Below are 14689 nucleotides of genomic sequence, written 5' to 3'. Positions count from 1 at the left end.
AATCTCCATCGCCCCGACAGCCGCAATAACGATTTTGCCAACAAACCCATCCCTACGTGGCGCTACCTACTTCTGTTCCAGCCATTGCCTTCAAGCGATCGTGACGGCGCCAGGTCCCCTGGTTTGCTTGGTGCTGCCTAATACCAGCATGGCTCTCAGAATGCTGTGCTGTCTGAAAAAGCTGTGTATTGTAATGCCATTTTAGAGAAATGTAACATGACACAGTTGCATGAGGCCCATCTGCAACAGGAAATCTTTCAATTCCTCTTAGGGTACAACTCAAAACCAAGAAGCAAAACTAATCATAGAGGATTCATACCCTAACCAGACAAACAATAAATTAATCTTATTCAAACTTCATGTTTCTTTAAACAGAAATGGTTGAAAATGAATACAGAATGATGGTTGGGATCTAAGTACAAGTTCGAGATCAGTTGGCTCACTAATACTGTATATACTCGAGTATAAGCTGACCCGAATATAAGCCGAGGCACCTAATTTTACCACCAAAAACTGGGAAACTTATTGACTCGAGTATAAGCCTTCGAACTTGACTCAGTAGCAGCTAAAAACAGAAGATTTGGGAGCAAGATGAGATAGAGTTGCTTAACAGAGTTTGCATTAGGGATGAGTAGCTTTCCAGCACTCTAGGAACACAAATGAACCACTGTTTTCCTCCAAATGTAGAATAATTCTGGGATTCATAGCCATGCCAGCCTAAACTTTGCTCCAAAGAAAGTCTTTGTCTTCAGCAACATCAGTATTTGGCAGTAAACTACTGTGTGAAGAATTGTATTCATCTAGAATGCAACGCACCAATAACCCTTAGGAGAGAAATGCCTGGGTTTCTTTTAACACACACACACACACACACACACACACACACACACACACACACACACACACACACAGAGAGAGAGAGAGAGAGAGAGAACGAGAACGAGAACCTAGTTGTAATGCTATGCAGGCTGGTGAGTTAGAAAAAAAGCAGCAACATGCTTACCGGATCCGCATAGCAGCCCCAGCTCTGGCCACCTTGGAATTACCGTATATACTCGAGTATAAGCCGAGGGGGGCTTTTTCAGCTTAAAAATGTGCTGAAAAAGTCAGCTTATACCCGTGTATATATTATAAATAACAATTTGGGAACAATATAGCAATAGAAGGTTTAAATTCTGAAACAGCTTTTGGAGGTCAGAATTGCAAGCCCTTTTAGTGCATACTTTTATGTATATTTTATTTATTATTTATTATTTGGATTTTTATACCGCCCAATCCCCGGGGGGCTTTGGGCAGTGTACAACATAAAACATAATTAAAACACCAGTTAAAACAATTTAAGGCAGCGATAATAACAAGAGGCGTCCAGCAACCCCACTTTTAAAAACCCTCCCTAGGAGGGTGGGACGGTGAGTCCCATTTGTTGGAACGGGGGGGGGCGCCATCAGCGGCTGGTCCCTCCAAAGGCCCGGCGGAACAACTCCGTCTTACAGGCCCTGCGGAACTCACCAAGGTCCCGCAGGGCCCGGACAGTTGGAGGGAGAGTGTTCCACCAGGCCGGGGCCAGGGCCGTGAAGGCCCTGGCCCGCATGGAGGCCAGCCGCATCATCGAGGGGCCAGGGACCACCAACAGATTGGCCTCCGCCGAGCGGAGAGGCCGCGTAGGGACATATGGGGTGATGCGGTCTCGAAGGTACGAGGGTCCCAGGCCGCGTAAGGCCTTGAAGGTCAACACCAGCACCTTGAAAATGATTCGGAACTCCACCGGGAGCCAGTGCAGCTGGCGTAGCACAGGCTGGATATGGTCCCAACTGGCGCTGCCCGTAAGCAAACGCGCTGCTGCATGCTGGACCAGTTTGAGTCTCCGGATCAAGCGCAAGGGAAGGCCCGCGTAGAGCGAGTTACAATAGTCCAATCTGGAGGTGACCGTTGCATGGATCACAGTGGCCAGGTCCGCTTGGGAGAGGAAGGGAGCCAGCCGCCGGGCCTGGCGAAGATGGAAAAAAGCAACCCGGGTTACATGGGCCACCTGGGTCTCCATAGAAAGAGACGAATCCAGGTGGACCCCCAGGTTGCGCACGGAAGGGGTCGGCGCCAATAAAACACAGCCAGAGCATAGAATATTCCTGGAATCTGAATTCCCATCTAACACTTTTCACAATAATTTGTTCATAGGTATTCTTCTACAGAGAGGGGTCAGACTGTCATTTCCCAGATGCCTACAGATGCTGCTGGACATTGCAAGGGTTATAGATTTGTATTTCTAAAGCTTGAACTCTGCAGTCATACAGTATAAAGTATGTAAACTAGGAAACTACCAAACAGAAGCAAGACAGAAACACTTCCACCCCAACTATATACAATCCCCAAACTCCACATGCTCTCCATCCAACTCAGACCCATTGTGAGAGCCACTGGATCCCCTACATATGAATTAGCAAAACTCTCGGATTACAAACCCACATTGGACAAACAACATCCAGCTCATCAACAAGATCAGCATCCTCAAACTCAATCCTAAGGACAGACTGATCAGCTGTGATGTGGTCTCCCTGTTCACCAAGGTCTCAATAACGGATACTCATCAACCAGATCTCCCAAATGATATCGCAGCTCTATTTCAACATAGTCTAATAACCACTTACTTCCAATGGGACAATGACTTCTGTGATCAGATGATTGGGGTAGCCATGGGAAGCCCCCTCAATCCAGTTATAGATAATTTTTACATGGAACACTTTAAAAAACATGCCCTACAATCTGCACCCCAAAAACTAACAGCACGGTTCTGATTTGTGGATAATATTTTTACAATTTGGAGCCATGGTGAGAAGGAATTGATTAAATTTCTGGACCACCTTAACAGAATCCACCGTAGCATTCAATTTACCATGGAAAAAGAAAAAAAGGGAAAACTTCCATTTCTGAGTGTCATGGTCATCCACAAAACAAACCAACAATTGGGCCAAGGAGTCTATAGAAAACTGACTCACACAGACCAATTAAACAAAATTCCAATTACCACCCACTACAAAAAAATGGCATAATCAAAATTCTGCTAGACTGTGCAAAACAGATCTGTGAACCTCACTTGCTCACTGATGAACTGAATCACTGGGAACTGCTACTCCACAACATAAAACCAGAAGAGTTATAAAACCAAGAGAAAAAACACACAACTGTGGAAAAAAACAGCACCCCATGGGGAAGGTATTTCTATTATACATCAAGAAAATCACAGACTGAATGAAAAAAAGCTGATGTCTTCAGTCTACAGATCCACCTGAAAAATACAACAAATGCTATGGATAAACAAAGGATAAGAGACACCCCCTTACCTCTGTAGGAGTCTACTACATACAATGCAGCTGTGGACAAGTAAAAATAAGAAAAACAAGATGTAGCATTCTGACAAGCATAAAAGAACATGGAAGGCACTGCAAACTAAACCATCTTGAGCTGAACATGCTCTAACCTAAGCAGGACATAGGAACTTATTTGAAAACACAGAAATTCTTGACAACTGTGGCACTATGTCAGGATACACCGGAAATCCACTGCAATGCACAGACACCAAGACAGTTTCAACAAAAAGGAAGAGAGTCTGAAAATCAGCAAAATCTGGCGACCAGTACTAAAAAACACCAAAACAAAAAACCAGAGCTAAAAAAAACATTCAATAATCCACCAGAAGCTGCACATTCCTTCCCCCTCTTCCCCACCTCAACCTAGAGATGAGTAACATACATTCAAACCACTAAGACATCTACATACAAATGCAAATGAACTCTACCCAGACACATGCAAATGTACCTCATCTGTCTCCCATCTCAGAGGTGCACAAAACAAGTACTCACCTACACAAAACATTCCACACTGTGCCATGGAGAGAAACACATCTCACTGCGTGACATGTCTCTAAAGATGCCAGCCATAGAAATGTTAGAAGCTAAAACTACCAGACCACAGCCCTACAGCCTAGAAAACCCATAACAGCCAGTTGATTTTAGCCATGAAAGCCTTTGACAATATATCTTTAAATGCTTCATAATCCCCACATCTCTGCTCACAGGTTTACAATAAGGAAAATGCAAACTATTACAACAGCAGTAAGATCCCTTTTTTCTTAGTACATTTCAACTTCCATTCTACTGAATTATTTCAGCCAAGTTAAGTTTCCCAATTTCAACCACATCAGATATATTTTATGTCACTTTCCCTGAATGGTTGACATCCATTCCACTCTAAAGCTGGAGACAGGAAGCAATAACCATCTGGAATAAGATTACACCTCTCTAGCAAACTGCCTATCCTTGCTGCCATGCAGTCTCTTGAGATAAACTACTGCTTAGACTGAGTTGCTGTTCATGCACAACAGGTATGTAAGGTAATGAGCATGTTAGCTTCAAAAAGTTTAATTTTATGTTTGTTTGTTTGTTTATTTATTATTAATCTTATATACCGCCCCTCCCCCAAAGGGCTCTGGGCAGTGCACAACATAATAACAAAAATACAAGTGGAGCACTGAGGCAATTACAAATATAAATAATATAGGCTCCATTAACCATAAATTAAAACCCCATTAAAATATAGCAATACAAAATTAGAGGCGTCCAACATTAAAACCCTCGTAAAAACCCTCCCAAGAGGGGGGAACAGTGGGCCCCATGGATGTTAAGGGACCTAAGATGTAAACTACATCACCAAATGATCTCTTTCAGGACAACGGTATGAGTATGAGAGAATTTGTTTTACTTTTAATTCCAAGTTCCACTTTTCAAATTAATCAAAGAACATTTCCAGATTCATTCACGAGAAGTACTCACTGCAAGTCGCTTCAGATTCATCTGACCCATCAGAACATTCTTCTTCACCATCACACTTCCATCGAGATGGAATGCAGTGACCATTGTTGCAGGTAAAATCGGTTTCGGCACAGGTTTTCTTGGCTGAAAGGAGAAAGGACAATGAAAAAGACAATTCAAATTTGAAGAAATTCCATTCTTAGGATTTAATCCACAAACAGAACTTTACTAAACAAGCTAATGTCACCCTCAATCCAAGTTTTTAAAGATATACATGCACCTCACCAGCTGGTTTTGGCTACTCCCTCATGGAAGCCATTCAGAATCAACTATCCTGTAATCAGAAGTGATAAAAACAAGTGATTGCCACCACTGTTTCCATCTGCTATGCCACTGGGTCCTTTCCATGCACAGGAGGCTATTCAAGAACTAGATACACCATTTTTTAAAGCAGGGTTTGAGAATTTATTAAAAATAAAACCTTTGCCTGAGGCATCAGAAAAAACTGCTGAAAGGAACAAAAATAGTGTTAAATTTGGGAAGAAACAGCATAATAAGCACTGATATGAGGACAGGAACAGATAAGGATAACACTGCTATGCTTTATGTCTTTAGGACAGGATGGAATATAAATTCTTAAGCAGATGCATACACATAAGCCTATTTGATATTGATCTAACAGCCATGGCTTCATTCAAAAAACCTTGGGAATATAATTTTTATGTTATGCAAATTATATAATAAGAAATCCCCTTAGCTCATTCAAAGAACTACAATTCCTAGATGTTAGCATAGTTCATATTTGTAATGCAAACATACCCTAAGAAATAAGAATCTTGATAAGCATGAACGTAGTGAGGGCTAAGAATGGGGGCTAACACCCCTTTCACATGCTTGTTTTAAACTGGTTCTTATCCTATCCACTGCTGGCTGAATTCCACATAACGTAGTTTCAGACTGTATTTTAAAAACCATTTATGATCTGTATCTGAAGAGCTCTGTCCATTTCAAACTGCACTGCTTTTGTCCCCGTCATTTTTGAAGAGTTCTATTTTTTAATGTTCCAACTTTTGCACTCTAGTGCTAGACTAATATAGCAATTAAATGCTATATCTAGTGTCATCCATGGCAATGCTACCCTGTTTCTCCAAAAATAAGACACCCCCTGAGAATAAGACGTTGTAGAGGTTTTGCTGAAGTGCTAAATATAAAACATCCCCCAAAAGTAAGACGTTTTTGTTTGGAAGCATGTCCATCGAACAGAACACCAGAGTTTGCAGCTGTGGAGCTGAAAAATAAGACATCCCCTGAAAATAAGACATAGAGCATCTTTGGGAGCAAAAATTAATATAAGACGCTGTCTTATTTTTGGAGAAACACGGTAGGTCTCTCCCTTATAAACATTGAGGGTCCCACTCATCAAGGAAGCCACACTCTGGATTTGATCTTTGGGGCAGGGGTGGATGTGGTCATATCTTCTATAAAGTGCCATGGTCCAACCACTTCACTCTTAAGGTCTGGGCTACCCCCCTGCCCCCGCGCTTAGGCGATGGGCATATTTGGGCCTGCCCGCAGAGACTTATGGACCCCATTCAGTTCCAGAACATTCGGCGGGAGTCACCACCTGATAGGAAGCTGATAGGGAGCTGGGAAACCAAGCTCTCTGAAGCGATCAAGATTGTTGCGCCACAACATCCTCTCCGTCCCCAGTCCAAATTGGCCCTTGGTATACTGAGGAGCTGAGGAGGATTAAACAGGAACTGAGAGGACTGGAGTGAGTATGGCAGTGTACTCACAACGAGGAATCATGACACTCGTTTAGGACACTTACAAAAGCCTACGAGAGTGCAGTGAAGGAGGCAAAAATTTGGGACCTGAATACTTTTTTTTTTTTGGCCACTACCATTGCCGCTGCAAGCTCACACTGGCACAATTGTTTAGGGTAATTTGGACACTAATGACCTTGTATGCAGGTCCCAAATTTCAGGGATTGGTGTTTAGCTGAAGCACAAGGAACACCTGAAAACAGGAAAACAGAAGAAAGCAGTTTAAAAAAACTAGTTCAGCCTTGCTTTGCAAACACACAAACACTATGATTTGAAAAGGCAAATAAAATCCATTAGAAGCTGGCAGCCAAATCATTGTGTCTGAAATGACATAAAGATCTGTTAGCAACCAGCAGCTAAAATGGATTTCCAAGGCTCTTTGAAAGGGCCCTAGACTTCTTTGCTGTGAGTTTACTCAGTGAGCAAAGTGAGCAAACAGACATGCCACATTAATGCAGCTCAGGAGAAGATGAGTCTTGCCAGTGCCTACCCAATGGAAACATGAATAGAGACACTAAAAACAGATAGTGGCACAAATATTAAATGTAGTACAAAGAAACACTGACACAACAAACCTGCCCACTCGGTAAAATATAGGCAGCATTATGCCAAAATCAATTGACAAGTTGTAAAGGGAAGCTGTGCCACTACATATGGATATACAGAAGAGAAAAGTCTGTGATGGAGTATTAATTTTCTGATTCATAAAACATGTGGTTTCTTTGCTGTGATATAGAAATAAATCCTGTAAAATTTCAACAGACAGAAGTATAAACTTTCCAGACAAGTATACCACAAGGAAAAGAGTTATTTATTTCCCTTGTAGAGAATGCAGGGACTCTGAGTTGACCATAAGAGTTCTTCCCTTCACAATGTCACAAATAATGGCTATGTTCTTACTCAGAACAACTAGCTAAGAGCCCATCAAAATGATGCTTTGCATTTGTTATTCTTCAAAAAAATCCCCCCTCATATACCCCACCCATCCCTGGCCACAGTCAGGCTTGGTGCAGCTGAAATTCAATTAAAACAATGGATAAAATCAACATTAAAAGGAAACAACCTAAACCAGTTCCCCTTCCTACCATTGATACCATTGATAAGTACCCTTCAGACTGTTAAACAAAAATAATCAATAATCAATACTCTTGGGGAGGAGTGTGCTGTAAATAGATGGCACAATACATATACACTTATATGTACATATATATGTACATATATGTTTAAAACAATGATCTAATTGACCGTTGGTGGTAAGTGGTTGAGAGCCCAGCAAACTGCTGTTATAACAAGGATGGATGGCCTCAACCAAAGGCCTGGCGTAACATCTCTGTCTTACAGGCCCTGAGAAACTGGAGAAGGTCCTGCAGAGCCTTTTTACACTTTGCATTTCACCCACCTTCAGCCATTTTTGCCCCATTTTCTTAAAGCCATTGGCTGATCTGTTTTGAAGTCACGGTGGGATTTTTCAGGCAGAAATGTCATTGGACTTTTAGCTGCTATTAGGTTTAGTGATTCAATAAACTCAAATCACAGAAAACATCTCAAAAAATCATATAGGTTTTTACGGGTTTTTCTTTTACTGATAAAAGTACTCAGGTGCATTCAAAAAGATCTTGGGCTGAAAATGATGAATAACATTTGTTTTTTAACACCACCACCACCACACACACACACACACACACACACACACACACCCCCCACACACACACACACTTTACCATCATTTTCCAAGCTCACGTGGACTTGGGAGCCAGCACAGGGGAAAGAAAGAAAGAGAGACAGTGGAAGAGGAGAAACATGCGCTGGCCGATTATGTGAATGACACTCAAGAACAGGCATTGATTGAAGTGAAGAACAGACATTTACTGAAAGCCCAGAGAACCAAACAGAAATACAGAAAAAATGTGATTAAGAGGAGTGAAAGCTGGCACAACAAAGCACTGCATGGCCAATTTCTGGAGAAGATCAAGTCAAGGTAGACAACAAAAATACCTGGCTGTGGTTAACAACTGGAACTCTAAAAAAGGAAACCAAATCACTGATTTTAGCTGCTCAAGAGCAGGTTATTAGGACAAATATGAACAAGGCTAGAATAAAAAAATCCTCAGATTTTGCAAAGTTCAGATTGTGCCATGAAGCTGACAAAACTGTAGATCATGTCCTCAGCTGCTGCAAAAAGATCACCCAGACTGAATACAAACAGAGGCACAACTCAGTGGCCAAGATGATCCACTAGAATTTATGCAAGAATTACAACGTAAAATTACAGCTAAAAACAGGTGGAAATAATGTCCAGAGAAAGTTACAGAAAATGAGAAGATCTTGGGGGGCTTTCGAATCCAAATAGACAAAGTGTTGGCACATAATACACTGGACATTACAGAGACTGAGGACAAGAAAGAGACCATCATCGACATAGCAGTGTTTGGTGACAGAAGGGTTGGTAAAAAAGAACATGAGAAGGTCACTAAATACCATGATTTTGAAAATCGAGATACAGCGACTATGGTGCAAACCAGCTGAGGTTGTCCCAGTGGTAATCGGCACTCTGGGCGCCATTCCGAAAACACTAGGGCAGCACTTAAAACATATTCAAATTGACAAAATCAACATCTGTCAGATTCAGAAGGCTGCCCTGCTGGGATCCGCATGAATTCTATGCTGATACCATACAATGTTCTAGGCCTCTGGGTGAGGCTTGAATTGTAGTGAAAGGCCAACAACCAGCTAAAGAACTGGCAGCTGTGATGGTGAACAAAATTAAATAATAGTAAAGTAATAATAATAAATAATAAAGCAGGTATTTTCTCTGAAATTTGGTAAATTTGGTAAAACAAGAGCCTCTGCAGGTTGCATCTTCATTTAAGGAGAGACAGATTTAGCTTAGAGTTATTGCAAAGCTGAATGAATTCTTTGCATCTGTCTCTTCACACCAAGAAAAGGGTTGAAGGAATTCCTGCACCTGAGACAGAAAGCTTCTTAGGAGATCCAGGAACTAACAAAAGATGAGTGGTAAAGACAAAGGAAGAAGTTCTGGCAGCCATTGATATTAAGGCTAAATGTTACCAAAATCCCTGGCCCCAGATTGCATTCACCCAAGAGTTCTTAAAAGAGCTCAAAGCATGAAAGTGCTGAATCTTCTCACTTTAATATGCAAGCTTTATCGCTTGAAATCCAGAGGCCATCCATCCCTGAAGACTGGAAGATGGCCAATGTCACACCAATCTTTAAGAAAAGGATCTGGGGGAGGACCGGGGAAATTACAAGAGCCAGTCAGTTTGACATCTGTTCCTGAAATAGAAATTAGTAGAATCTATAAATTAAAGGAGAAATAAAATTACTAAAACATGTAGAAAAGCAAGACCTGCTGAGAGAAAGAGTCAGCAAAAGCTTTTGCAGAGGAAACAGTATCCTGTCTTCAAACTTACTAGAGTTCTTTGAGGATGTAAACAGGCATGTGGATAAGGGAACAGTGGACATTGTCTACTTGGATTTCCAAAAGGCTTTGTTGAAAAGTTCCTCACCAGAGACTATTGAGAAAACTCAGCAATGAAGGAATAAGAGGCTCCTCTATGGATTAAAACTGGTTTGTGAAACAGGAAGCAAGAGTGGGTGTAAATGGGAAATTCTCACAGTAGTAATGGAGATGTAGGGAGTGGTGTCCCCCAAGGATCATTATTGGACCAGTGCTCTTTAACTATTCATAAATGACCTGGAAGTAGGGGTGGGTAAGCGTGGTGGCCAAGTTTGCAGATGATACCAAATTATGTAGGTTGGTGAGAACCACAAAGGATTCTTGAAGGGCTTGGCGGACCTTTGATAAATTAGGTGAGTGGGCTGGGAATGTCGGATCTAATTGTAGCAAAATGCAAAGTGATGCACATAGGGGCAAAAGTCAAACTTCATACGTACTGCAGGGGTCGGTGCTATCAGTCACAGACCGGAAGAGGTTACGGAAGTCTTGGTTGATAGTTCAGCCAGGGCTAACCAGCTCAATGTATGGCTGTGGCAAACTCTATGCTGGGGATAATTAGGAAAGGAATTGAAGATAAAACTGCAAGAATTGTCATGCCCACATATATAAAGAAAGCACAATACGTTCTGCGACCGCGCGATTTTTTTAATGTTCAGTTCTGGTGGCCCACATCTCAAAAAAGGATATTGAAGAGATAGAAAAGAGGTGCAGGAAGAAGCGAGGATGATTGAGGACTACGGGCACCTTCCTTATGAGGAAAGGCTGCAGCGCGTTGGGGGATCTTTAGTTTGGAGAGCGTCTGAGGGGGATATGATTGGAAGTCTATAAAATTATGCATGGGGTAGAAAATGTTGACAGAGATTTTCTCTCTTTCTCTCTAATACTAGAACCAGGGGCATTCGTTGAAAATGCTGCGGGAAGAATTAGAACTAATAAAGGAAGCATTCTTCCATAGCGTGCAGTTAGTGTTTGGAGATATGCCACAGGGAATTGGTGATGGCCACTAACCTGGAACAGCTTTAAAAGGGGCTTGGACAGGTTATGGAGGAGAAGTCGGTTGCATGAAGCTACCAATCTTGATCCTCTTTGATCACAGAGATTTTGCAAATGCCTTAACAGTTCAGATTGCTCGGGGAAGACAACAGCCACAGAAGGCCATTTGAACTTTCACATCCCTACATGTATTGAACTCCCAAAAGGAGGCACCTGGTGGGCCACTCACGGTAGCAGGGGCTACGGACTATAGATGGACTCTGGTGTACAGTCCAGCTGGCTTGTTCTTATGTTCTTCTTAACTGCAAAGATTGTCATGCCCTTATATAAAGCATTGAGATGCGACCACACTTGAATTACTGTGTCCAGTTCTGGTCACCATCTCAAAAGGATATTGAAGAGATAGAAAAAGTGCAAGAGACAGCGAAGGGATGATTGAGGACTGGAGCACCTTCCTTATGAAGGCTGCGGCGTTTCAGGACTCTTTAGTTTGGAGAGGGAAGGCGTCTGAGGGAGGGATATGATTGAAGTCATATAAAATTATGCATGGGGTAAAGATGTTGACAGGAAATTTTTCTCTCTTTCTCACAATACTAGAACAGGGGCATTCATCGCAAATGCTGGGGGGGAAGAATTAGGACTAATAAAAAAAAAAACACTTCTTCCATAGCGTGTGATTGGTGTTTGGAATATGCTGCCACGGGAGATTTTAATTTGATAGCCACTAACCTGGATAGCTTTAAGGGCTTGGACAGATTTATGGAGGAGAATCAATTTATGGCTACCAATCTTGATCCTCTTTGATCTGAGATTGCAAAATACTATACTTATGTAGTCAGGTGCTGGACGAGCCGCTTGAAAGGTTGCTTTCACATCCACCATGTGAACTCCGAAGAGACACCTGGTGGGCCTAGCAGTGAAGCTGTGGACTAGATGGACTCTGGTCTGATCCAGCTGGCTTGTTCTTATGTTCTTATGTTCTTATGTTCAAAGTAGTTCTATACATTCTAGCTTTATAGCTTTAGGCCAGTGGAGGCGAACCTATGGCACGGGTGCCAGAGGTGGCACTCAGAGCCCTCTCTGTGGGCACTTGCAAACAGAGTGCCCTCACACACATCTAGGCTGGCCTGGGCTGCTGGGCTCGATTATTAGCATTAAACCTAAAACCTAGTTTTGGGGAAGCAGTGTAGGTAACCCTGTTAAGTGCTGTTAAACCCCACTGATTTTCATTCGAACTACAGCACGCTCCTTTACTTGGGAGTAAGCTCAGTTGCTGGCAATGGGGCTTGCTTCTGAGTAAACCCTCCTAGGGTCGTGATTCACCCATTGGAAGAGTTGCATGGTTGCTTCAAAGCAAAGCCACCGACTACCACCAAGCTTACTCCCGAGTAACACACGCCTTGGAGCCAACCGTTTTTTTCTAAACTAAAACCTCAGTATTCAGGTTAAATTGCCATGTTGGCACTGCAATAAATAAGTGAGTTTTGGGTTGCAATTTGGGCACTCGGTCTCGAAAAGGTTTGCCATCACTGCTTTAGGCAGTAAATATATACCTCACCACCTAATTTTCTCCATGTCCAGGCCTTTGTTTCTCCTTAGGTCAGAGGAATTTAGTCATTGTGGTCTAATAGCTCCATAAAGTATGTGGACAGTCAATTTTCACATTTTATTTTGCTGCATTAGCTTTGAGCACTCATCTTACTATTGTAGTATTTAAAGCTTCTGTGTCTCCACTACTCATCTGCTGCACAAACACAGCACAGTCTAGGAGGCAGAGGTAGCCATTTCTGCTCTGATCTTCTGCAATGCCCACACTGGCATCTTTGAGAAAAGGGCCTGCTGCCAGCATGATGGTCCATCAACATTCCTGAGCAATGGAGTTACACAGCTCCATTGACTACACAAACCTATTGGCAGCAGATGGTGTCACTGATTGCTTTATTCCCTTGACACTGTTCTTTGGGAGGCACAATTAATTTATCACCAGAAATCACAAAAGGGGAGAAGAAATACATTGTTGACAATGAACCACATGGTAGCATTAAGGTGTTAATATGCTGCATGCACATCCTATCAGTCAGACTGCCTGAAATATCTTTTCCCCCACAAGGTCATGTGTGCCAACCAAGCATATACAGAATAAGCTAAAGGGACCAACACTCCCAACTAAATCTACCCAGAGGTCTAAGTCAGATTAATAGGGGGAAAGAAATCCGTATGGCCTTTCATCTCAAATGAAAACATCTAAATATCTTTAAAGGACACTGCTGAGAGACATAAAACCCTGAAGGCTATAATTATTTCTGCTGCAATAGAGCTCAGGGATCCTGAGCACCCAATGTGCAAATCCCTCTTTTAATTAAAACAAACATATTTAAACAAACACTGCTGAATATGATTAACCCTGAAGGATATGCGGGCAATTCATTTGCCACTAATAATTAAATCCTGTGTTTCTTTAGAGCAATTGCAGGCCCTTGGCAAAACAGTATTCACAGGCCAGTCCTTCATTTATTAATGTGTACTCTTTATCATTTCTGTGCCACTCTTTTACATGTGAAATACTTTTTGGCAGTTATCTCATTCACAACAATCCTGTGAGGTAGGGTCTCAAGACTCACATCCCCCCCCCATTTTATACGTGGAACTGAGGCTGACAATGACTGACCTCTCTGCCTCAAGCTATTGTCAGCTTCATCAGGCTTCCACGGAGCCTGCCACACAGAACATAGCCCTGTAGGCAGGAATTCTCCCAGCTTGAACTTCTTGAACTGTTCAACAATGGAAGAGAAATCTGCAGAGATTTGTTGGGATCCCAGGAATCCACTCTTTCACTATCTGAAGAGACATAGACAGTCTGGCCAACACTGGAACTGGGGGGGGGGGGGAGAAGCATGGAGGACAAAAATATAAAATAAGGGGGGGAAACTGGACTAAGAAACGGTACATCTGAAATACAAAGTAAAAATAATACATAAATATGACTTATTCAAAGGACTGGGAAGCAGTGGTGCACTGTATCCACATTTCCCAGTCCTAATGTATAATCAGCAATGCACAAAAGGCAGCAGGGAATTTATTTTAAATCTTGCTTGCCTTGCTCTACTTTTTCTCAGCACTCTCCAGCTGGAGAGGCAGATCCATCAAACTAGAATGTGGGAAAATAAGTCCAGGTGGGCTGTCATGGCAACTTGCAACCTAAGGGGATAATTAACAGCACAGGTTTCCTATGCAAAAAGAAAACCTAAATTTAGGGGGCAGTTGCTGTTTCTCTTCTCTCATAAGGAAAAACTGACGAGAATGGAAAAGAAACATAAAAGTAAGCAGCAACTTTTTAATACCAAACATTCTTGAACTGTGGGGATGGAGACATTTTTCTCCTCTCTAATTACTAATACTAAAAAATTTCTGCATGGGGTATGTATGCATGCAATGTAGAAAGAAGGACAACATGTGTGCATGCTGGAAAGGTACCCATAAGAACAATCTCTAGATATAATTGATCCCAAATTACTGTATCTTCTGTAGATCTACAAGGTAATAAACAAAACATTAAGGTAACACTGAAATCAGTGATCTGGAAAAGC

The 14689-nt window shown here is 42.0% G+C and overlaps 1 protein-coding gene across 2 annotated transcripts in view; it reads right to left on the bottom strand.

The window, feature by feature from the left end:
* Window positions 1–14689, bottom strand: part of LRP8 (LDL receptor related protein 8) — a 227893-nt gene that overhangs the window by 88996 nt on the left and 124208 nt on the right. For both annotated transcript variants that reach the window (XM_048496745.1, XM_048496746.1), the window contains exon 3: window positions 4827–4949. In XM_048496745.1, coding sequence (XP_048352702.1) covers window positions 4827–4949 — 123 coding nt within the window. The remainder of the gene's footprint in view (window positions 1–4826; window positions 4950–14689) is intronic.

The sequence above is a fragment of the Sphaerodactylus townsendi genome, linkage group LG05 (genome assembly GCF_021028975.2).
Source record: "Sphaerodactylus townsendi isolate TG3544 linkage group LG05, MPM_Stown_v2.3, whole genome shotgun sequence".
Taxonomy (NCBI): domain Eukaryota; kingdom Metazoa; phylum Chordata; class Lepidosauria; order Squamata; family Sphaerodactylidae; genus Sphaerodactylus; species Sphaerodactylus townsendi.
Note: the sequence above shows the minus strand (reverse complement) of the source record. Positions and strands in the feature narration are given on the sequence as shown.